Source organism: Rhineura floridana, chromosome 18 (genome assembly GCF_030035675.1).
Source record: "Rhineura floridana isolate rRhiFlo1 chromosome 18, rRhiFlo1.hap2, whole genome shotgun sequence".
NCBI classification, from domain to species: domain Eukaryota; kingdom Metazoa; phylum Chordata; class Lepidosauria; order Squamata; family Rhineuridae; genus Rhineura; species Rhineura floridana.
In genome coordinates this window covers 25221274-25246284 of record NC_084497.1, presented here as the reverse complement: position 1 = coordinate 25246284, position 25011 = coordinate 25221274, and the positions used below count along the sequence as shown (strand labels likewise).

Sequence of the window (25011 nt, the reverse complement as noted above, 5' to 3'; positions counted from 1 at the left end):
TCCTGTTGGGCTCCCTGACGTCTGCCCCACCAGTCCCAATAGGCACCTGCCACCCCTGTGTGGATCTATTGGCTCTTCAGGGTCTGTGGTAGAGTGGAGGTCTGTTCCCTTTGCTTCTCCTCTGAGGGCACCCCAGCCTGGGCAGGGCTGGATCCTGACATGTCTGCCTGGAAACTGATTAGCCAAGGCAGATGGAACTGGCCCATGTCATTCCATTGCTTTGGCTGGATGATTTTGAAAAAGCTCAGCTAAGAACAGGAAGGGTGTAACAGATCTTGAGAGAACCTGAAAAGCTAACAGGAGGCAGATACAACCTGACCCACCTGCACTAAGAATGCCTCCGTGCACTCTTCCTTTATCAAGTACAGCAATCTTTACAGTTGCAGATCACATCCTTAAACCTGGGTGGTTTGTTTTTTTAACTTAACAATATAGTTCCTACTGGGGATGAGGGAATCTGTCCATTTCACTCTCAGCTTTCCGCTTTTCCAAACTTAAATTCAATTCTCCTCATTTGTGCAGCAACTTGTGATCTGTTTTAAAAAAAAAACCTCATAAAGATTTTAGTGCAATTTTTCTCTAACAGCCACATCTTTGTACGCAGTTTTGATCAACGTACACATTTTTGCAAGCAGTTTACCCTGACGTAATGCACTTCTGTACGTTATTTTCACTTATACCTGCATTTTGATGCTTAGCTTCCCCCAGGATAGACATTTTTGAACACATTACATGGGTGGAGAACTGCATTGCAAAATTCAGAGATGTGCAGATTTCGAAACATGGGTGTGATATTGTTTTGAGGTGTGTGAATTAAGGAATTTCTCATTAAAGTGCAAACAAAATCAAATATCTTCTCCATCCCTCGTTCCTACTCGCAGGACTGGATTTAAAGGCAAGCAGCCCACCTAGGTTTGGGAGGGTATGCCTGCCATGTTTTATTTGATTTATTTAAGAAAATCTATATACCAGTTGATTGTTGAACACCCCTAAGTGGTTTATAAAAAAAAATGATGGCGTTTCTGCCCTACTGGTGTACTCTATCTTTTCAACAGCCAAAACTAACATTGCAAACAAAACAGTCTTGACTTGTAACCTGCCCTTGCAACTCTGCCCTGCGTGGTTAGATTGCCGTTAGTTAGTGGGTGTGGTTTTTTTTTAAAAAAAAACTGTAATAAAATTGACAACAGTGGTGCCTGTTCAAGAAATGGTGCGAGAGGTTGCAATCAGATTCACGAGCTCTTGCAAACTGATCAGGGTTTGCAAAGATGTTGGCAAATGGTGTGTGCTGAAGTCATGAAAGGGGCTGTGAATGCAATGCAGAATGAGGTGTTTGAAAATAGTCCAAGTGGAGGCCGGGCACTGAAGAGTAAGGGGTCTAAGACCGCCTGAGACCCTGGACGACTACACCCCTGTGCATGTCCCACAAGATTTGCATTGCATCTAGACCAGCACTTTGCATATGCCTCAGTTACACACACCAATCGACAGAGGCAATAATATTGGCATATAATCCAGCCAATGATGTCTGGTTTCCTCTCAGTTGTATTCTTCCCCCCCTTAGGACACAATGTCCGATTGTGAACAAATAACCTTCCAACCCAGAAAGCAAACATGCATGCTCCTAAAAAGAGAGAGAGAGAATGCTTTTAACGCTGCTTGGGATAGAGAAGTAAAACCACCTTGTCAATTTGAGTGGCCTTGAAATTCCACAGTTAAATGGACCCTCGACTTTATTAAACTAACCCTTCAGGGTTCAAGTGTTTTTTTTAAAAAAGTTGCCTACTTTGAGTGCCCAAGGGGATCTCTCATTCAAAGACTAGGAGTCGTCTAAGCGGATCCCCAACCCCAATGCGACATTCCCTGCATCTTTGCATTTTTAACCTGCGCTCTCTCTCTCTCTCTCTCTCTCTCTCTATATATATATATATATTAAAATTGCAATTAACATTAGCTGGAGTGGGGAATAATTGGGACTGCAGCAGGTGTGGAAGAGTGGGTTAACCCCTTCCTTCCCAGCTGTGGTCCTGAGGAAATCCCTCCTCTGAAGTTGTATTGGGAAGAATGCCTCCATAGTTGCTAAAGGGATAGCAGGGAAGGAAAGGGTTATGGCCTTCTCGCATGTGCCTGCTCGCAATCTTTATAATTTTCAGACAGCTAAGGAGGTTCACATGACTGAATGCTCCGCCATACAGAAAAAAAAATGCACCAAATCCCTGAATACAGAACATTAATGTCTCAGGAAGGAGCTTAGGTTAGAAATGTTCTCCCTGGCATGCTAGATTTCTAGGGGTGGGAGATTTTGTATGGAGGAGTATTCATACACGCCTAGCTGTCTGAGGTGTATAGTCCGGAGATCAGTAAGAATGAGGCCACATTTGGATAGGCAATATTGCTTTGAATGATAAAGATCTAAATTCCTTCTAAATGGCAATGGGAAGATTGCTTTGCTGAAGGTGTTCTAAGATCCTTTTTGGAGCTGCCTCCTTCTACAGCAGTATTCAAAAAGTGAGAGGCAAGGTGTACAGACCAGTGTGAGAAGCTGCCAAGGAGACACTTTGAACCCAGCAGGATTGAATGCCCTGTGCATCAGCTGATGTGCAGGGTGTTCAGTCCTGCTTTCTGCAGAGAAAGCAGGCACATCCCTACCTGCCCCACACCTGACAACAGGTGTGGGGCAGGTGAGCATGGTTGGGGGAGAAGCCTAATGGGCCAACTGGGGAGTCATGACAGGCCAAATGTGGCCCATGGGCTGGAGATTCTCCACCACATGCTTTATGATATCAACTGAAGGCAGCTACCCCGGGCTCCTTCTGGGAGGAAGGGCAGGATATAAATATAATAAATAAATAAAAATTTAAAAAAGAGAGGTCTTCAAGGCCCACCTAAATGCCAAGAGATGAAGGGGTGAGGTGCAAGTTCATTGGAAGGGAGCTGCATACCTATGGGGTCCCTACCAAGAAGACCTACTCTATCCTATCCATTGCCTTATGTAATGTCAAGAAGACCTACTCTACTCTATCCAATGCTGCCAAGTAGAGTTCTGCTCATGCAATGGGACTTCCTCTTCCTTTCTCTTCCTCCCCTCCCCTTGGATCTGCTCTGGAGGGTTCCCAACTCCCAAAGGGAAGTTCCATTGCTCAAGCAGAGATCTGTTGCCCTAGTGGAACTAGGGTTGCCAGGTTCCTGGCCTGAGACTGATCCTGTACCTTTAGGAGAAGAGAAAGTCAGTCAAGTGCAGGTGTTCTTGCAACACTGTAATGAGAAAAACCACAAGGTGGAATTCTCCCTTTCCCCTGCACAACTTTTAAAGATACAGAAGACCTCTTGGAGGCCTGGCAACCCTAAGTGGAACAGCAGTGTTGGTGCAACCCAACGGGTAGCATTCAATGCTAGTTCTGCTCAGAGTAGACCCGCTGAAGTTACTGGGCATGACCAAATTAGATTCATTAATTTCAATGGGTCTGCTCTGAGCTGGACCTAGCTGGGTACAACTCTCTATTATCTCATACCTGTTTAGAAGCATCCCATTGGATACAACCCAATTACTGTATTTCACTGAATGTTTAGTGTGGGTTAATGTCCTATCACCCTGGTTTGTACACACTGAGTTACTTTATGCTGCTCCTGGTTTTAATGTACAAAATTTATTGTGGTCATTTAAACAGTTATTAATGTGTTTTTTATGTACTTAGTGATTTTGTTTGTGTAAGCCTCTTTGGGTTTATTTGAAGTGGGGTATACATTTTAGAATAAAATAGATGTTGTAATGGGATGATTCAGAATGAACAATTATAAGCAATGCTAACCAAAATGGGAGGTGAAAACCAAAAATACAGAATACAAACAACCCCTCTCCTCCCTAACCAAAGGGGTTTTCCTTAGGAAAATTGCAGTCAAAGTAAACCAGTTTTTAATATTAATAGATGGCTTGATATTTGGGTAGCTTTTCACCTATTTTATTGGCATTTTTCTTAGAGGGATAATAGGTGACCACCATTTCTCCACAAGTTCAGGTTCTGCTGTGGGTGTACAAAGCCCTGTGCAGCTTGGGACCAGGATACCTGAAAGATCGCCTTACCCCTTATATCTGCAGTCAATCACTGCACTCTGCAGGTGAGGGCCTCGTGCAGACACCATCTTTACTAGGAGGTCTGTTATGCACAACACTGGAAGCGGACCTTTAGTGTCACCTACCCTTTGGACTTCCCTCCCTTTAAATATTAGACAGCACAGTCTCTGTTGTCTTTGTGGTGCCTACTGAAGACCTTTCCTCTTTCAACAAGCCTTTTAAGTGGAGACCTTATCCCAGTCTGTGTCTGCACTGGAATTGCTTTTTAAGACATTTTTTAAAGTTTGTTTTTTAAAATATATTTTTAATGATGTTGTGTTTTGATATGTTTTAAAGTCTTTTGCTTTAAGATGTTTTGAAGTGCTTTTAGTGTTTTTGTTTGCCGCCCTAGGGTCCTTCTGGGAGGAAGGGCGGGATATATATTTAATAAATAAATAAATAATATAGTTGTTAGACCAGCATACAAAACATAACAATTGTATAGACCAGGCCTAGGGAGTCTGTGTTCCTCCAAATGCTATTGACCTCCAACTCCCATCAGCCCCAGGCAACAGGGCCAATGGTCCAAGGATGATGTTAGTTGGACTCCAACAACATCCTGAGGGCCACGGGTTCCTTACCCCTGGTGTAGACAGAAACCATTTGACATTTTTTGCAACAGGATGTTGCAAATCTCTGTGGGATTTGATCTGAATGGACCTTTCACCACACACTGTCATCTGCTGCTCATGCCATCATCAACTGATTAATGTGAATCGGAGTTTCTGTTCGTGTGATCCCAGAATGGGTCTGGAAAGCTAACCTAGATCCAATATATGCTGTGCTTCTGAAGTTCTTTTCACCTCTATAGGACCATAGCTCAGTGGTCAGGCACATGCTTTGTATGCAGAAGACCCCTAGTTCACTCCCTAGCATCTTCAGGTAGAGCTGAAAAAGACTCCTGTTTGAATCCCTGGAGAGCTTCTTCTAGTCAGTGTAGACAATGGATGGGGAACCTTTGGCCCTCCAGATGTTGCTGAACTACAACTCCCATCATCCCCCGCCAGCATGGACAATGGCCAGTGATAATGGGAGTTAACATCTGGAGGGCCACCGGTTCCCCATCTGTGATGTAGACAGCATTGAGCTGAATAAACCAATGACCTGACTCTGTATAAACATATTTTTATGTTCCTAGTTCCGGTCCATCAATTAATATATTTCTCTTTATGATCAGATGAAAAATGGAAATGGACTGCCTTCAAGTCTATTCTGGATTATGGCGACCCTATGAATAGGGTTTTCATGATAAGGGGTATTCAGAGGTGGTTTACCATTGCCTTCCTCTGAGGTTGAGAGGCAGTGACTGGCCCAAGGTCACCCAGTGAGTTTTATGGCTGTGTGAGGATTTGAACCCTGGTCTCCCAGGTCGTAGTCCAACACCTTAACCGCTATACCACACTAGCTCATGATCAGATAGAAGGTTTCTTTCAGAACATAAAATCGAGTTTGGTGATGAGACAGGAAGCTGTACGATAGCTGTTGTTTTGGGAGGAGCCAGAGTTTGATTCTTACATTCCTCATTCTAGGAAACATTGCAATAGCACTGTGATTGGCTCAAAATGAGTTTAAATGTTCTGAACTAGAACAGGGGCAGCCGACGCAGTCCTCTCAAGCTGTTGCGGACTACAACTCCCATCAGCCCCACCCATCGACCATGATGGCCGATGGGAGTTGTAGTCCAAAACGTCTGGAAGGCACCATGCAGGCTACCCCTGAACTAGAGAAATGACAACATTGCAGCAGACAAGTTGATCGTGGGGTGCGGAGGTGTCAAAAAAAGTCACTCGTGGGGTGTGTGTAAGGGCAGGGGTTGCATTTTTGCATGTTACTTTCATTAATATATGCATTTACCTTCATGCTTCACCCTAATGTATGCATCTTAATTGGCTGGAGAACTACATTGCAAAATTGGGAGGTGTGTGGAATTCGAAGGATGCCTGTGTACCGGCTTGCATATTGTTTCGGAAAGTGTAAATTAAGCCAGTTCGCCTCTAAATCTGCACTGAATAGATTTCCCCCCCCTTCCCTAGACATGGCCCTTTTGCAAAGTGGCACCACCGTTACTTTGCAGAAAGCTGCCTTTTGCTCTTGAGATTTATTTGCCAGCCTTATCTGAGAAAGGGTGTTCTGTTTCCTCTCTTCTTGTACATTTTCATTCAGTGACTCAGGATATTGACATGCAACTCAAGCCCGGTCTGTCAGCTGCTCCTTCTGCTGTGGGCTGGGATGCCCTCTGCTCCGGCTTGCTAGCTCGGTCACCCTTTCTGTGAATAGACGGCGGGGGAGGGGGAGAAGGGATGGGAGTGCCCTTCCAAAATACTCCTTTAGGCAACCGGAAGAAATGACCTCATGGGGGAAATGATGGGCAGATCAGCTTTCAGGCCAGGAACTCCAATGCAATGTTTCTCTCTAATGCAAAGGTAAGCATGAGCTGGTGTTTTCTTTTTCTCAGCGCCATATTAGGGCATAACTGTGCTTGGATTTTCTTTCTTTCTTTCCCCCTTAAGTGTTCAAAACAAACCCTATAAGATAGGCCTCCTATCACGTTGCAGATGAAACGCTTAGTGCCCGCTGTGACTGGTGGGACGGAAGGCAGAGAGCCCAAACAGTAGACTGGCTCAGAGCCAATGACAGGGACAGCCAACCAATTCTAGTTTTGCCCCGTCCTCCTCCCTGCTGAGTTCTAGAAGGGGCAACACTGAGATTGAGGCAGAGGAAGGCAGCAGGACAGGCCACCCCTTGGACTAATTGTAGGTAAGAAGGCAGGCAGGTGGGGGTTGGCTGAGGGCAGATTGAGGTTGGCGGGGCAGCACCCTGCTTGCCCCAATGAACCAGCCTCCAACAGTAGATTTGTGCCAGGCAGTTTCACACAGGATTTCCCCCTTCCTCATCCCTGGATCACTAGCAGATGAATGTGGGAATGGTCTCCATGGGAAAATATCAGCTTCGAGGTGCTGCTGGACAATAGTTTGTTTATTTTTTCACCTTTCTCCCACTAGAAACAAAGCTCTCTCTTTCTCTCTAAAAGGACTGGGCATGTCTAGCCTTGAGAAGACTGAGAGGAGATAGGACAGCACTCTTCAAGGACTTGAAAGGTTGCTGCACAGAGGAGGGCCAGGGTCTCTTCTCGATTGTCCCAGAGTGCAGGACATGGAATAACGGACTCCAGTTACAGGAAGGCAGATTTCAGCTGAACATCAGGAAAAACCTCCTAATTGTTAGAGTGCCACAACAAAGCAACTAATGACTTAGGGAGGCGGTGGGCTGTCCAACATGGCAGGCCTTCAAGAGGCAGCTGGACAGCCACCTGTTGGGGATGCTTTAATCTGGATTCCTGCATTAAGCAGAGGGTTGGATTTGATGGCCTTATAGGACCCTTCCAACTCAACGATTCTATAGGAAGTTGTCTTATACTGAGTCAGACCACGGGGACATCTTAGTCATTCTTACCTACGTGGATTAGCAGTAGCTGTCCAGGATTTCAGACAGGGGACATTCCCAGACCTACCTAGAGATTCCAAGGATTGAAGCACTAAGCTCTACCACAAAGTTGTGGTTTGTTCCCCATTGAACCCAAGGCTGCCTACTTGTGACTCTTAAGTGGTCTCCCATCCCATCATGCACCAGGCTCACACCTGCTTAATTTCAGCAAAGCAATGGCTTTGTGTGCCTTCAGACTATATTTATCCTGGCACAATATAATTTTTCCCCCATGGGTGAAGTAGGTGAGGCTTTATTTGCATGTATACCAGTCATGACTTGACGATGGATCCCTCGAGTGAAAGCATGCGTAAGGTGACTCAACTCTTGGTCTTATCTGGAAGGCATAAGGCCAAAATACTCCACATATCTGATCTATATTCCAACGTTTGAGGCTAAGAAGCTCACTTAAGGCAAGCTCTCTAGCGAGTTTGTGGCAGAGACCAGATTCAAACAGAGCGTTAGGCCTGGCACCAGCACACGGAACCCTCGGGCAGCTGCTGGGGGTTCCAGCAGGGCCCGCCAACAAGACCTTGGTTCCCCCTTGAAAACTGGAGCTCTGTGAGAAATGGCTGTCATTTTAATTACCCGCAATGCTCCCTGTGAAGGATTGCTTCTGGGCCCTGTGGGAAATTAAAATGGCTGCTAGCTTTTATCGTTAAACTTACTGGGAGCCAGAAACCTTTGCTGATCTGCTGCAAATCAGCCAGAGATCTACCAGTGGATCCTGATCTGCCTTGTGAAACCTACCCAATTCACACTTTGTGAAACAATATGTTAACTGAAGCACAGCCAATCTTTGAAATTTGCACTTCTCTGAATTTTCTGAAATTCGCACTTCTCTGAATTTTTGCAATGCAGTTCTCCAACCAATGTTTACAAAAATGCATCTCTTAGGGGGGAAGTGTGCCTAAAATGCATAAGTTCATGAAAATAACTTACAAAAATGCATTATATTAGGGAAGATAGCCCTGCAAAAAAAAAAAGCAAACTGTTACAGCAATGTGGAGAACTGAATACGGGATTGGAAAAGATGAGGAACCAAAATGGACATGTTTGCATAGCCCTAGATGTACCCTCTTTATTTGGTTCTTCATGTGGAATTTGTATGGTGATTCCGTTTTTGTTTGGATTTATAAACTGCTTTGCATTGAACTATTGATTTATTTATTAAATTTTTATCCCACCCTTCCTCCAGGAAGGAGCCCAGGCCAGCAAACAAAAACATTAAAAACTACTCTAAAACATCTAAAAAAACAAAAGACTTTAAAATATATATTTTTAAAAGCATCATTAAAAACATCTTAAAAAGCAACTCCAACACAGATGCAGACTGGGATAAGGTCTCTACTTAAAAGGCTTCTTGAAAGAGGAAGGTCTTCAGTAGGCACCAAAAAGATAACAGAGGTTGTCTAATATTTAAAGGGGAGGGAATTCCAAAGGGTTGGTGCCACTGCACTAAAGGTCTGCTTGAACTATGAAGTGGTATATGGATTAACTCGGTAAAATGAAATAAATAAATGGTCCGGACGGGGGAAATTTGGGGATCAGTGGACTAGAATATAGGCAACGTAAGGGGGGATGCTCAGCAACAACATGGATAAAATGATCAAACGTGGCAATGCAGATTTAGTTAACATCTGTAGTGGGACAGGAAACCCTGATCTCTATTCAGCCCCAAATACTGAATGAATGGTAAATTCAGCAGCTGGTGCTTCCTTTTGAAATCCTTTTGTCTTGATCGTACAACCCTCAAAACACTGACGGGGGAGTGGGCGGACGGGGGGGGGGGAACACCAATCTTTGTTTCCAATTCAACAAATAGATGACTATTCTCATCTCCTGTTGATTCATCGCTTTTGGAGCCCCGCTAACCTCGTGGAAAGCATCCGACGAGTGCTTAAAGTAAGATGAAATAAAACCGCCTCTCCCGGTTGCAAAACTCAACAATCGAGAGGGAACAAAGCGAGCGCGGGACAGCCAGCAGTGGGCGGGGCTAATTGGGGAGGGAAGCGGGCGGGGCGGCTCGGGGAAAGGGGCGGGGCCTGGGAAAGGAATATCACTTTGCCAAGCGCCTGCTTTTCGGAAGAGTGGACGGAGCGCGCGCAGAGTTCACGAGCGGTACTCTTGGCGCGCCTTTGGAGATTTTTTTGTGCGTGTGGAAGACAAAGGAGCCTAGGCGTTTTCGGGCTAAAAAAGAAAAAAATAGAGACGGCTTCCCTTCGCTTTCCATGGCTGCGGTACAGCGGGCAAGCAGTGTCTCCTGCAAATTCCTCCTCCTCGGCGTTTTGGAGGTGGGTGCCTTCTGTGGTCTGTTGTATTGATCCAGACCCAGATCGGGTTGTAGATGGCTTTCAGCTGTCGGGAGGAGGGGGAGGGGGAGGAGGAGGAGGAGGGGGGGGGAGGAGGATTGATCGTTGGCTGGAATAGGCAGCGCTTCTCCTTCTCAAGAGTAGACCCATTGAAGGGGATGAGCACGGCTAAATGAAGGTCCTCGGTCTCCTCTGAGCAGGATTTGGTGAGCTGCAACCCATTGTTACTGGAAGCCTGCAAATGGCTTTGCGGTGGACCTTCGGGGTTCGATCCGGAGTCGATCCCAATGGCTCGGTTTCCTCTTGCCGCTCTGCGGGCCTGAATGCTCTCCTTTGTGGGAGCCTCGGGCTGCAGACCTTCTCTTTCTCTCGCTCCTCTCCTTTAAAGCTCTGCCCTGCCTCCTTTGCCGTTTCTCGGGCTGTGGGATTGGAAGCGCGTTTCGGGCAGTCTCTTGGCAAATGGCCTGAAATGATCCGGCACTAAATTGGGGTGGGGGCTGTGCGTAGTTCAGCTATGGAATTCGCTCCCACCAGAGAGGCAGCGATGGCCACCAGCTTTAAAAGAGGACTAGACAGATCCATGGAGGAGAGGGCGATCAGTGGCTACTAGCCAGGATGGCTGTGCTGTGCCACCGTAATCAGAGGCAGCTTGCTTCTGAAAACCAGTTGCCGAAAGTAGCTGGAAGGGAGAGCTGCTATTGCACTCAAGTCCTGCTTGCGGGCTTGCCATAATGGCCATCTGGTTGGCCACTGGGAGAACAGGAGGCTGCACCAGGTGGGCCACTGGCTTGATCCAGTAGGCCCTCCTTATGTGTGTGAGAGAGAGATCTGGTGCTGTTTCCAGTGCTAGTCCTCCTCAGAGTAGACCCACTGAAGTGAATGGGCGTGCTAAACGTAGGCTCGCCCATTTCGGTGGGTCTGCTCTGAGTATAGGTGAGTTGGCTGCAACCCCTTGGGATCTGGGATCCTTATGTAAGTGGAGTTTGCATAGTGTTGCCTTGTCAAATGTAAGATGTTCAGAAATCCTCGGGGCTATTCTTACATTGAGTAGACCCACTGATGGATACGGCCATTCATATGAGTAGAACTTAATTAGGTTCATCTCCTAGTCTGTTTTTTAAAAAACATTGTGCTTTAATGGAGCGGGGTGTGTGTGTGTGATTATGTGAGTGTGTGTGTGAGAGAGAGAGAGAGAAATCCTGGAATCTTAAACTTTGGTTGGCTTGCACCACATTTAAATGCAGACCCAACATGAATGTGTGCGCGCCAGAATTCAGGAGCGTTGATCGCCCCCTTTTTCGTTTAAGTGAGAAAGAGGTATAGCTTTTGTCAGATCAAAAGAGTTAAAGGTATCCATTCTTACAGAGCTGAGTGGTGCAGAAGTTCTTTTAAGAGGGCTTTGACTTCTCTTAGTCTAAACAGTGGATTTTCATGAGGACAGATTCTGAAATTTGATCGCCTCTCCCACATGCATGATTTGCCAGATCGGAAGAATATTCATTGGTGTGGCTCCTAGGCAGTTAATGATGTGCACTAGTTTGTTATTTACATGATCTACTTCTCCCGCCTTTTTTATCAGGAACCCTATAATCTATTTTGGATTTACAGGGCAAGAAGGCACACCTGAACATCTCTTAATAGATAAGATATAATTTGTGTTTAAACAATCCTGGTCTGAATAGTGGGTCTGCATGTAGATAGGCCAGTATTCTGAGTCTACGTGGTTGCTTTGAAAGGTTCTATGGCACTGGTGTAATTAGATAATTTTTAGACCTTGGACTGAATGGCTCTTTAAATGGCAACGTATATTATTTCACTCGCTTCAAAATAGGATGCATTTGGGAGCTGCCCTTCCCTTCTGTTGAGCAGGACTGTGGACTTACATAGGAAGCTTGCCTTATAAAAGGGGCCATCTAGCTCAGTACTGCCTACACTGATGGGCAGTGGCTGTCCAGGGTTTCAGACAGGAGGTATTCCCCACCCTACCTAGAGATGCCATTGGGGATTGAACGTGGAACCTTCTGCATGCAAAGCAGATGCTCTGCTGCGGAGCTACGGCCCTTCCCTTAAGATATAGGAAGCTGCCTTATACTGAGTCGGACCACTGGTCTATCTAGTTCAGTACTGCTTACACTGACTGGCAGCAGCTGTCTAGGGTTTCAGATGGGGAGGTTTTCTCCCAACCCTATCTGGATATACCAGGGATTGAACCTGGGAATTTCTGTACGCAAGGTGGATGTTCTATCACTGAACTATGGACCTTTTCTATGGGGGGGGAATCTACTTTTTTTTTTTAAGCAGTGTAAGGCAGACAAGTCCTGGCCTGGTGGCACTCCTGGCTCTAGGTGGACTACCAGCAATTGGCCAATGGTCCGTGCCTCCCCCCCCTCTACTCCTCACGCAAAGTATGTGCAATTTCAGAGCTGAGTAGGGCTGGGTTGCGTCAGTGTCCAGCGACCACTTAGGAACCATATGTTCAGTGCTTTAGGCTCTAAGAGGAAAGACAGGAGGGATATAAACACGAGGAAATAATAAATAAATAAATAGCAATTGGAGGTGCTTTAACAAAATTAATGAAAACATTAAAATGTTAACAGAAATCAGGTGGTTGTTTTTTAAAAAATGGTTAATGCAAAAATAATTAACAGCAAGCGGCAGCGTACTCTTTTGCATTTGTTAAGGCCCCGTCTGTGCTATAATCAGCTCATTTGAAATGTGGTGTTGGAGGAGAGCTTTGCAGACACATGGACCACAAAAAAAGACAAATAATTGGGTGTTAGTCCTGGTTTAATTTGTCCTATGATTGGAAGCTAAAATGATGAAACTGAGGTTATCATACTTTGGGCACATCATGAGAAGACATGATTCACTAGAAAAGACAATAATGCTGGGGAAAACAGCAGGGAGTAGAAAAAGAGGAAGGCCAAACAAGAGATGGATTGACTCCGTAAAGGAAGCCACAGACCGGAACTTACAAGATCTAAACAGGTGGTCCATGACAGATGCTCTTGGAGTTCGCTGATTCATAGGGTCGCCATAAGTCGAAATCGTCTTGAAGGCACATAACAACATCTGCACTATATATATATATATATATATATATAAAGCAGTATTATGTCGCCTTTAATGGCAGCTTTTCCCAAAGAATCATGGTTTAACTATCAGTCCCCCGTTTCCCGAGAACTTTGGGAACTGAGCTGTCTGAGGCCTCCTAATGACCTTCAGCACCCTTCCGAAGCTACAGTTCCCAGAATTCTTTGGGGGAAGCCATGACAGTTTGACATGGTAGGATCCTGCAGATGGGGCCTCAGGGTTGGATTCCTCTGAATCCCGCTCAGAGTAGACCCACTGAAACCTAACAAGCCTAAGTTAGGCATGTCTATTAACTTCAGTGGGTTTACTTTGAGTTGGGCCAGCAGTGAATATCACCCAAAGTTTCTAATATCCTGGGAGCAAGATAAGAAAGACTGAAAAATGGCTCTCCTTGGGCTGAGGGCAGGGGGGATAGCTCAGAAGCTGTTTATTAAATGGCTATCTAATTCAGAGGACTTTGCAAAGTCAGACACTAACAAGCCTTAATATTTATAAAGCGCTTCTGTGCGTGTGCAGAGATAGTTGCACACATTCATCAACATAACACTGAATGCTTTGCTGGATTGTACCCACACAGGGTTATGCCGTAATAAATGTGCTGATCTTAAGGTGCCACAAGACTCTTGGAGATTTTTTTCGCCGCAAAAGGCCAAAACAGCTACCCCGTGGAAGCGACATACAGTGGTTTCGTTGTGCATCACTATAAACCGTAGTTAAGCATAACTGTGGTTTAAAGGTGCAGTGTGCTGGTGCCTAGGGACTAAAGTCATAGCTGCAATGCTTCTCCCTCCTTCTGCTGGGAGCTAAGACCTGGTTTGGCTTAGCGTTGCGTCTGAAACCAGGCGCATGAGTTATCTCCTGCAAACAAACCATGAGTGGTTAGCAAACCTTGGTTACAGTTCTAGGTTGGTATGGACAGAGACAAACCAAGAGCCCTGGTATGGGTGCAACCCCCCCCAACCTCCTTATTCACAGGCTGTATACCACAGAATAGCAGGTGGCCTTCCCAGGGGCATCTGGGTAGGTGCTGTTGGTCGACAGAGGGCTGTATTAGAGAGATCTTTGGGATGATCCAGCAAGACAGGTCTTATGAGCCATATGTTATTTTGGAGTGCGTGTGTGTTGGGGGATCCTCAGGTCCAGGAGCTGACTGCGGCCCTCTGAAGTCTCCCCAGGCCATGCCTCTCACTTGCCCTGCTTCACACCCTGTGTGTTGGTGGCCTGGCTGAAAATGTGTCCTTAAATTCTGGTTATGCCTCTTGCATGCCTGGGTGGAGGATGGGGGGTGCGTGAGTGTGCGGTGAAACTGGCTGACTGTACAAAGGCAAAGCATACGTTTCTTGCTCCGCCCACTGTTGCCTCTGGTGCCGCCCACCACTGCCATGTGGTCCGTGGAAGGTTGTCTGGAAGGGAATGCAGCCCAACGGTTCCACACCCCTATTTTGGAGGCATAGAAGTGTCACCCACACACACACACAATTTTCGTTCCGCGTACTCTCCTCTTGATTTGCTCTGCTGTCCTAAAACCTTCCTTCTCTTCCTCCCCTCTCCCAGGCATTGCCTGCCTTCACGGAGATCCACTGTACTAGCCAGCAAGGGTAAGTACAAACTTGTATTGAAGGCATTTGTTTGCCCGGAACCTCCCTCTGTGTTGAAAACTTTCTTTAAGGCAGGTGTGGGGGAACGTTTGGTCCTTCAGATGTTGCTGAACAACAGCTGCCCCCATCCCTGGCCATGGGCCATGCTTGCGGGGGCTGGTGGGAGTTGTCCTGCAGCAACATCTGGAGGGCCGTGAGGTTCCTCATGCGTGTTTTGAGAAGCAAAGGCATTGTTGCCTAATGGCATGTCCCTAGTTCGAATCTCACCTTGAAAGACCATCTCGCCCTTTATATTCCCAATCGACCGCAGTGGTCTGCAGGTGAGGGGTTCCTGTAACTACCATTTTATCAGGAGGTCCATGCCGCATGGTATGGGGATCGGGTCTTTAAGGTGGTGGCGCCTCCCCTTTGGAATTCTCTCCCCTTAAATATCAGACAGGTGCCATCCTTGTTGCCTTCTTCAGCACCTGGTGAAGACTTTCCCCTTCCAACGAGCCATCTGAGTAGAAATCTTTCTCAGTCTTCATGGGAATGATTTTTAGATGTGTTGTAGATTCTTTTAGATCATGTGGGGGACCTTCAGATGTTCATTAACAACAACCCCCCCATCTTCCCTGGCCATTGGCCATGCTTGCCTGGGCTGATGAGCGCTGTTGTTCAGCAACATCTGGAGGGCCAAAGGTTCCCCACACCTGGGTTGCGTGTCTGCCGCCCTGGGCTCCCTTGAGAAAAAAGGCAGGATGCAAGTTTAATAAACTATAATAACTCCCCATCTGCAGCATGGACATGATAATTGTTTGGCCTACTTTTTATCTGGTTGGCAGGCAGGCAGGCATGAGAGGGCCCTGTGGCCCTCCAGACATTGTTGAGGTACAGCTGCAGGCACTCCAGAGGTTCCTCATCCCTGTTCCAAGAGTTCGTGAGATGGGTCAAAATCCACATCCTGATGAGTGATGTGCCATTTCCTTGTCTTCGTTTCCCAGGTGTACTCAAGAAGGAACCAGTTGGACAAGCTTGTGGTATGTTTGGTGAGTTCGCATCAGTTTTGCCTTCCTTTCACGTCGTTGTTTTGAAAGGTCCCTGAATGACATTAGCAACACCAACACCCCCTTTTCTCTCTCCCTCTCCCCCAGTTTCCTCCCCCGTGAAAGGATGGGGAACCATTTCTAGCTCAAGGGCCGCATTCCCATCCAGGCAACCTTCCAGGGGCCACATGCCAGTGATGGGTGGGGCCAGAGGCAAAAGTGAGCTGAGCACTGAATGGAAATGCTCCTTTTGTACAGTAGGGAGTTTCTACACACACTCACACATCTCTCTCTCTCTCTCCCCCCCCTCTCTCCCTCCTTCATCCAGGTAAGCAAGAGGCATGATGGGAGTTCAAGAATGCTCAAAAACACTCAGGAGGGATGTAAAACAGGGAGGTGAGGGTTGCAACCTGGGCAGAATCCCAAGGGCCAGATAGCGAGGCCTGGAGGGCCATGTTTTGTCCCCGCGCCTCCCCATCTGTGTCTCGCCTTTCTCTTTCGTGTCATATGGGAGAGAAAGAAAGTATTTAGCTTCTGTTTACTTTTCCATCATGGCGTGTTCAGATCCTGGCAATGGTTTCATGCCCTGCCTGGTTGAAAAGAGGAAGTTAACAAAACAGCGATACAAAGGGTAGCTAAAGGCACAGCCGTCTTGTCCATTCTGTGCTCCCAAACGTGTTATGAAATGGAATGAGAAGGTTATGATAAGGCTGTGTGGGGCTACTTTAGAGCTGCTACGTAAGGGTGCCAGAGGATGGTTCTGAGATCGCAGCTCCGGGGACAACAGCTACTGTTCTTTATGCATGTGGGATGCGCAGTGGAGCTGGATCCCCTTTTAGATCACAGCCCTTTGGAGTCAGCCCTTTGGTTCCTCTACCCCAGGGGCAGGGGACTGGATCTGGGCAATGGGCTAAATCATTGTCTCTCCCACCCCTCGTGGACCATGTTGGACAGACAGACGGGGGTGCCCACCTGTCGGTCCCTTTGATATCGCAATGACATCTTTTGTCCCGCACGGGTCTTGCAGTGCGCTCTGCAAGACCCTCTTGTGCGCTTTGGAAGGGGGTGGACACAACCCTCTGCAAACCAGAAATGTCTGACTTGGGTGCCTGAAAACTGGCCATGATGGTGCCACGGATGTTTCCCTGGGGAATGCCTTTCTTCTAAGAGGCATCCTGTCCACCACACGCAGCCGCTAGAGTGTCAGTGGGTCATGTCACAACCTCCCCATTTCCCTGTCCCCAGCATCCATGCAAATCAGGCCAGTTAGGAACAATTAAGGTCAAGTGATGATGAATCTCTTCCTGATTGTGAGTGAGCCAGGGATCTATTACCAGCTGCCTGAGAAGCAGGACAGGCTGAAACCCTCTCCTGCCCTGATTTTACTTGCCAAGAACCCTGGTATGTGTGTGGCATATTTAGCTTTGTCCCTGCCCTCTTCTTGTAGCCCAGCAACATTTGGAGGATGCCACATTGGTTATCCCTCGTCTAGGAGGCTGACCTACAAACCAGGAAATCTCTGATCCAAATCTTTCTAGGCAGCCTTAGACAAGCTGCATGCTCTCTTGGACTCTGTCTTCCCACCTGCAGTATGATCACACTGGCTTGCCTTGCAGGGTTGTCGTAACAATGCCGCTAGATCAATGCATTTGAAGCACGTTGAAGAGTTGAAAATGTTGTACGAACGTTAGGTATTTATAAAATTTGCAAAGGATCAGTACCAAATGACTGGACCATAGGCATTCTAGAGAGGAGGAGATTAGCTGCCACTGCGCCATTAACGGTTTCCTAGCTCTGTCAGTCACAAAAAAACAGCTTAGAACAACTTCCAGGACGTGTTCTACATTTCTCCATCCTGTGAGTGGCCGTAGCCTTGGAATTTTACAACCAGGAAGGAAGGGAGGGGAACATGATACAATTTCAACAGGGACCTCGTTTATGTGAATTATTATGAAACATCTGGATATTACACAGAAGAACTATTTAAATCTCTCAAACGTCTGGGAGTTTGTTTAGTTTTCGTCATCCAGTGACGTCAGTTTTCCTTGCCCAGCAACATAGTTGACTTCCTTATGGAATTTATTGCTCACCGATATTGTGAGAACTTAAATGTTTTACTTCTGAGAGAAGCAGACATTTAGAAACTGGGGGAAACTGAACCACATATTTGAGTGATCCTTCATGCTGTTTTTTAAAAAAAACCTCCTTGCTTGTAGAAAGATAGCATGCTGTTACTCAGGAAGGTACTGTACCACGCCTTTATTTTGGCTCATTTAATTGGCACTTAGCTTTTGTTGAATCTAACTGCCTGGCAGATATTTGGGGTCATGATGGCATTTGCTATAACCTGCCCACAATCAGGGGTGTAGTCGTCCAGGATCCCAGGGAGTGTTAGACCCCTTACTTTTTGGGGAGCAGGGTCTCAGCAGGGTTCCTATGTCTCAAGCATCCTATGAGCCAATCAGCATGAAAGAAGGATGTTAGCCACTTAGAAGAGTTTTCTAATATGCTTCCTTGTCCTTTCCTGCTGATTGGAGCCAATCAGAGTGAAAGGAAGTGAGTCAGCCACCGAGAAGACTCTTCTCAGTGGCTAACACTCTCCTCTCTCTCTCATGCCTATTGGGTCCTAGGGATGCCTGTTGTTGTGGGAGAAGGCATTAATAAGGAACTCGTTCTCAACCCCACAGCAAAAAAGCACTTCTGAATTTGCTGCTACACTACTGCCCTCAATCGCCCGCCCCCTCTCAAGCTGATTTGCATTGTTGGGGAATGTTGGGCTGCAATGTGTGCCTGTTGAGTAGGAAGCCTTAAGCATACAATGATCAGCCACGCCCACGAGTGCAAATACCAGAATAACTGACCCACTTGCCAAATTGTGCTGCCCATGCTGGGCATCGTTTTTAAGGTTTAGGGCCGCATTCCCTTTTGGGCAACCTTGTGGGGGCCACCTAGCAGCAGTGGGCGGGGCAACAAATGTAAAATTTACCTTTGCCCAGTAGGTTAGTCTCTGTACACGCTCGCTTCTCTCTGTCCCCAGCCAGGGAAGCAAGAAAGCTTTATCAGAGTTGAGGGATGCATCCTAGCTGGGTAAAAACATTAAAGGTGGTTGCAAAGTGGGGCCAATGGCCTGGGGACAGTCTTGAGTGCCTATTTATTTTTAATACATTTTTTGAAATTAACTTTCTGGAAGGGGGTCATCGTTTTGTGTCGGAACCTAGATTAGAGTGGGTAGAGCCAGGAGAGAAATGTATGAAGGAACAAACATTTGCAGGCCCAGAATTTGAAAAGGGATGAGAAGGAACAGGAATATTTAATACTGGAATAGTTTATTTTTAATTTTAAAGAGAGTCAGTGTGGTGATGTGTTGGACCAGGACCTGGGAGACCATGGTTCATATCCCCATTCAGCCACTGGGTGACCTGGGGCCAGTCACTGTCTCTCGGCCTTACCTACCTCACAGGGTTGTTGTGAGGAGGAAATGGAGAGGGAGGACAACTGGATACTTCGCCTTGAGCTCCTTATTATTTATTTATTTATTGTATTTATATACCGCCCCATAGCTGAAGCTCTCTGGGCGGTTTACAGTACCTAAAAACACTAAAAACACATATACAAATTTAAAACACATCTTTTAAAAGCAATTTAAAACACAATTTAAACATTTAAAACAATTTCAAAACACATGCTAAAATGCCTGGGAGAAAAGGAAAGTCTTGACCTGGCACCGAAAAGATAACAGTGATGGCGCCAGGCGCACCTCGTCAGAGAAATCATTCCATAATTTGGGGGCCACCACTGAGAAGGCCCTCTCCCTTGTTGCCACCCTCCGAGCTTCCCTCAGAGTAGGCACCCGGAGGAGGGCCTTGGAGTAAAGGTGAGAGATAAATGTCCTCAGCATCATAAAATTAATTTATTTAACAAAATGTATGTACCTCTTGATTGTAACAAGACCTCTAAGTGGCTTACAAGAAATACTAAAATTATCAGTGTTGTTGTTGTTACATGCCTTCAAGTCAGTTACCACTTATGGCAACCCTATAAATCGTTATTTTATATATTCATCGGGATTTCATGGTGAGAGGTATTCAGAGGTGGTTTACCATTGCCTTCCTCTAAGCCTACGGCACCCAGAATTCCCAGACGGTCTCCCATCCAAGTACTAACCAGCCCTGACCCTGCTTAGCTTCCGAGATCAAACAAGATCGGGCATGTTCAGGGTAGCATGGCTGCAGGCAAAATTAGCAGTAAGAACAGTTAATTAAAAATATTTAACAGATGATTAAAATCAGGCGTAAACTAAACAGAGGTTAAAAGACATCAACATCTGGATAGGCTTGCCTAAACAGAAATCTTTTAAGCAAGTGCTGAAAAGAATACAGCGAAGGTGCCTCGAGGGCCGCATTCAGCCCCTGACCCTGAGGTACCCCCCCACCCCGCTGAATGCGCTGTGCTTTGAATGCAGTATGTTTTCTTCTTGCTGAATATCATGTTAATAGGAGCCTACACTGCAAGATCCGTTTGTTGATCTGATCCTGTTCCTGATCCTGTTCCTTCAGGCTGATCTTGCTGACAGTGTTTCTGTTGCTGATGTGCGGCATCGGTGCCAGTTGTGTGAAGTTCTGCTGCCGTAAGAAGCGGCCCCCTGTACAGACCTTTCCCTCGCATGCCCATGACCTCACCATCATCCCCATGGACCACGACAGCACCGCCCACAGCACCGTCACGTGTGAGTATTTTGTGATCCCCCGGCAAGCACGGCTGATGGCCAGGGAGTATGGAAGTTGCAATTCAACAATGTCCGGAGGGCCGCAGGTTCCCCACAACAGCAGGGAAGCAACCGGATTTTGTTTTCAGCACTCAGAAATACTCTGTGTTTCCGGGTGCAGGAAATCCACCTTATCCTGCAAATGAAATAAAGTCTGGAGATTGGTTATATTGTTGTATTCATTCAATATGGATCTCTGTATCGGGGATGGAGAGCCAAGTGTGGCCCTCCAGGCCTCTCCCAACCCCTGCTTGCACCCAACCCTGCAACAAGCAGGATTGAACAATGCATGGGCAATCCTGCTTGGTCACTATCTTTTCCCTGCTGGCCAACGTCTGAGTGGTGGACTGCCCACCTGGCAATCACCTGATATCATTATGACACCAGATGATAGGTGGACAGCCTGCCCACCTGCGAAAGTTGGCCCACAGAGTGTGTGTGTAGGGGAGATAAAATTCTGAGCAAAAAAGGTTCCCCACTGCATTGTACTGCACATCATTTTATTTATTTAACAAAATTTATGTACTGCTTGATTGTGAAAAACCTCCAAGCAATTTACACGAAACATTAAAATATTGAATAAAAACAGTTTTAAAAAGCAAGTAATTAAAAATATTTTAACACGATTAAAAACAGCAGTAGACTTAAAAAAAAAAAGATTGCATGAGAATAGCTTGCTGGATTGGGCCAGTGGCCCACCCCATTGGCTGGATCAAACCAATGGATTAAAACACATCAGCATCTATGTGTCCAGGTAAGATTGCCTAAACAGAAATGTTCTAAGCAGGAGCTGAAAAGAATACAGTGAAGGTGCCTGCCTGATATCAATAGGCAGGGAGTTCCAAAATGTCTGCGCTAAAAGTGTTTCTTAGAAGTGCAGAACGAGAATTATGTGGCACCTGTAACAGTGCCAGTCTTGCAGATCAAAGTGGTCGAATGGGCACATATGGGGTAAAGTGGTCCCACAAGTTAACTGGCTCCAAGCTGTCAAGCTTAGCCAAAGCATCTATCTAGCTTCTACCTATCCCTCTTCAAAGACCTTTCTGTGTCTTCTCTTTGCAGCGTATAGCTCTCTTCAGTATCCCCAGAGCCTTCCACTTCCGTTGCCCTTCAGGGAGGTGAATAGGAATATGGCGAGTCCTCCAGCCTACAGCCTCTATGCCATAGAACTGCCGCCATCTTACGATGAGGCCATCAAGATGGCCAAGCCCTGTATCGAGACTCCATTTGCAGGCCAGAAACTGGACAACGGCACCTCTGAGCCGGCAGCCTGTGAGAGACAAAGTCAGCCCCAGACATCATCTGAGGAGTCATCAAATGACAACCCTGAGGCGGTACAAGAAGACTCAGTGGTTCCAGAAGCTTCCACACAAGAGCAGCCACAGTTGTAGCCCCTATTTTGGAGGGTTGGGGAAAAGAGTATTGATGATGGGATGGGAAGCAGTGTGGGGCATGAGCAGCTTGACGTTGTGTGTACTTGGTTAGCCTGAAGAGAGACCCAGTTGTCTGAGCCGTCGTGTCGATCTGTTGTACGGAAGGAATGTCTACTTTGGCTTATGATAACTTTCCATTGATGTTTCAAGGCACGTTTCAAAATACTGGTCTCTGTAGGTGAGCGCATTACTCCTCATGAAAAGCGGTGCTCCGGGCTTAACATGGCAACGGCGTTGGGGGTGGGTGGGAAGAGACCTGCTTTGAGAAGACACACGTGTGACTGGGCCTGCAAAAATGGCTGAGGGTTGGGCCTCAGCGGGTATCGCAATGGGCAGTTCCACTCGCAGTGAGGTGAAAACTGAGGCAAAACCGAGTGCGGATGCCTGCCTTCTTCTTCTGAGAAGATTGAACTATCCAGCAAATTGCTGAAGGACTGGGTTCGTTGCTATGTAACGGCAAACGGCCTTTGACTCTGGAGGTCGTTTTAATGCTCCTAGTTGTCTCTGTGGATAAGAGGGGACAGTCCAAGGGAGTTTTGATATGACTGGGCTCATTTGAAAGGCCAAAATCCCCTTGTAAGCAACTACCCTTACACAAACCAGTAGAGGGTTTTCGTGTTCCTTTCCCCAGATTTTCTTCCCTCTCCAAGAAATATTTGGTTTGAAATGTAAATATACGTCAGAATGTGATGGTGTCTTGCTGTGTGGATTTGGGAATAACAACCTGGTGTAGGAATCCTGGGAAGTGTAGTTTGTGAAGGGTGCTGAGAGCTGTTACAAGACCCCTATTCCCTTTGCAGACCTACAATTCCCACAGTTCTGTGGGAAGAGGGACTGAATATTCAGCCAGTGTGAATGTGGCCTACCTCTAAGCAATGCTAAGGAAGCAACTAAAGGTCTGTTTGGAAGGTTCTAGACAGTGGTGGCTAGTGTCCATTGGGCGCTCTAACTTCCGCCCCACCAGTTCCAAACAGTAGGTGGAACCCAAGCCAATGAGAGGCTGAGCTAACTAATTCTAGCTTTGTCTCTACCCTCCTCCCTACTGAGTTCTACGAGGGCACCAGAGCCTAAGAGGGAGGGAGCTGGCAGATAGCGCCACCCCCTGGAGCGGATGTAAGTAAGAAGGCAGACAGGTGGAAGCTGGCTGAGGGCAGACTGAAGTTGGTGGGGCAGTGCCTCATTTGCCCGAATGGAGTAACATCCACTGGTTGTAGGACATCTTGCCCAGAGCTGCATAAGCCCAGAGTGTAATTTTCTGCTAGCCAGTCCAACTTTCCAAGCCCTCTATGACAGCTCACGGGTATTTTAGCCATCAGACTGAAATGCCATCCTAATAATAATATTGGTGACCTTTAAGATCTTGTGCCCTTTCTCCTTCCTTCTGTGTGAATCCTCCATTGTCCCTGGGGTGCTCTGCTTTCAGACTGTGGGCTCCTGCTGGTACTTGATACTTTTTCTTCCTCCAGAGGAGAGAAAGGGGAATTCCGCTACTGTCAGTGATTTGCTCGCGCTCTTGTAAACAAAACACCTGGTATTTTTCAATGCTAAGAGGTTCTGAAATGGCAACCATCCACGGGAGGCTGTTTCCCTTTTCAGCTCTCCCAACCAGAATGTATTTGCATTTCCCTTAGCAGTGCAACCAACAGTGAATAGCCCATTGTGTGTGTGTGTATTAAAATGCAAAGAATCAAGTGTGTAAAAGAACCAACTTGTTAACATCCCTTCTATTACCAGTGTTGAAGGTGCGAGTGCTGTTGCTTATTCTGCCAAAATGACACCACCCATGCCCTAGAGAGGGAGCTCTTGAGGATTCCGTTAGTTCAAATCTCTCTCTCTCTCCTCTAATCTATCTATCTGTTTGTTGAGGATTGAGCATGCTCAATGGGCCTAGGAATGCCAACTGACCATTGGAGGAAACAAGTGTGAAATAAAAATGGAATATTGGGAAGGCTGGCTAACTAGAACTGTGAGCAGGAGCGCTTGATGCTGCCACATTTTCGTGGAGGTCCCACTTCTTTCTGGTATTTCAAAGAGCCTGGGGGCCACACTCCATGCTACAGAGGAGATCCACGATTGTATCTCCTAAGTTTTACGTAAAAGCAGCAAGCTGGTTTAGTACTTCAGTTAAAAGTTGGTTGACGTACATATTGAGGGCATAAGAAGTTGCCTTTTAACCAGTTCTATCTAGCTCCAGTATTATGCCTCATAACTGGCACCGGTTCTGCAGAGTCTTGAGCAGAGATCTTTTCTGTCATAAGAAGAGCCTGCTGGATACGGCCAATGGCCCATCTAGTTCAGCATCCTGTTCTCACTGTGGCCAACCAGATGCCCACTATGGCAAGCCTGCAAGTAGGACCTGAGTGCAAGAGCACTCTCCTCCCCTGTGGTTTCCAGCAACTGGAAGAATCATAAAATAGTAGCGTTGGAAAGGGCCTGTGAGGCCATCAAGTCCAACCCCTTGCTCAATGCAGGAATCCAAATCAAAGCATCCCTGACAGGTGGCTGTCCAAGCTGCCTCTTGAGTGCCTCCAGTGCTGGAGAGCCCACCACCCTCCCTAGGTCATTGGCTCTATTGTCGTACGGCTGTAACAGTTAGGAAGATTTTCTTTCCTGTAACTTGAGCCTATTATTCTGTGTCCTGCACTCTGGGATGCCGCCCTGGGCTCCTGGTGGGAGGAAGGGCGGGATATAAATCAAATAAATAAATGATTGGTATTTGGAAGCATGCCACCTCTGACTATGGAGGGCAGAGCATAGCCAGTAGCCATTTGATAGCCTTCTCCTCCACGAATTTGTCTAATCCTCTTTGAAAGCCTTCCAAGTTGTTGGCTGTCGCTGCTTCTCGGGGGAGCGAATGCATCGGCTATGTGCTCCTTTTAATGAGAGACGCCTGCTTGGACTTGGCTCATTCTGCATGCAAAGCAAGTGCTCTCCTACTTGGCTATAATCCCTTCCTCTTTTATCTCTGTCGGGACTGTAGGAAGCTACCTTATGCGGAGTCAATCCATCTAACTCTGCATCGCCAAACCAGGTGTGAGGAACCGTCAGCCCATTTGATGCTACTGGGCTACTGTCGTCCGTGGCCATTGGCATGTTGGCCGGGGCTGATGGGAACTGTAGTTCAGCAACATCTGGCTGGCCAAAGGTGTCCCCACTTATACTAACCAGCAGCGACTCCTCAGAGTTTCAGA

At 46.7% G+C, this 25011-nt stretch overlaps 1 protein-coding gene and 1 pseudogene across 4 annotated transcripts in view; one reads left to right on the top strand and one right to left on the bottom strand.

Moving 5' to 3' along the window:
* TMEM52 (transmembrane protein 52) overlaps nucleotides 1–22510 on the top strand; it is a 34736-nt gene extending 12226 nt beyond the window's left edge. Inside the window, exons 1-5 of one of the 4 annotated variants that reach the window (XM_061601396.1) lie at nucleotides 9651–9888; nucleotides 14554–14597; nucleotides 15581–15616; nucleotides 20179–20348; nucleotides 21450–22510. In XM_061601396.1, coding sequence (XP_061457380.1) covers nucleotides 9826–9888; nucleotides 14554–14597; nucleotides 15581–15616; nucleotides 20179–20348; nucleotides 21450–21778 — 642 coding nt within the window. In that variant the 5' untranslated portion in view covers nucleotides 9651–9825 and the 3' untranslated portion in view covers nucleotides 21779–22510. Of the gene's footprint in view, nucleotides 1–9650; nucleotides 9889–14553; nucleotides 14598–15580; nucleotides 15626–15950; nucleotides 16019–20178; nucleotides 20349–21449 lie in introns of those variants that run through there. The other 3 variants (XM_061601395.1, XM_061601398.1, XM_061601397.1) reach the window with 3 other exon arrangements.
* On the bottom strand, nucleotides 19738–19856 carry LOC133373031 (5S ribosomal RNA; annotated as a pseudogene).
* Nucleotides 22511–25011: the final 2501 nt, after the last annotated feature.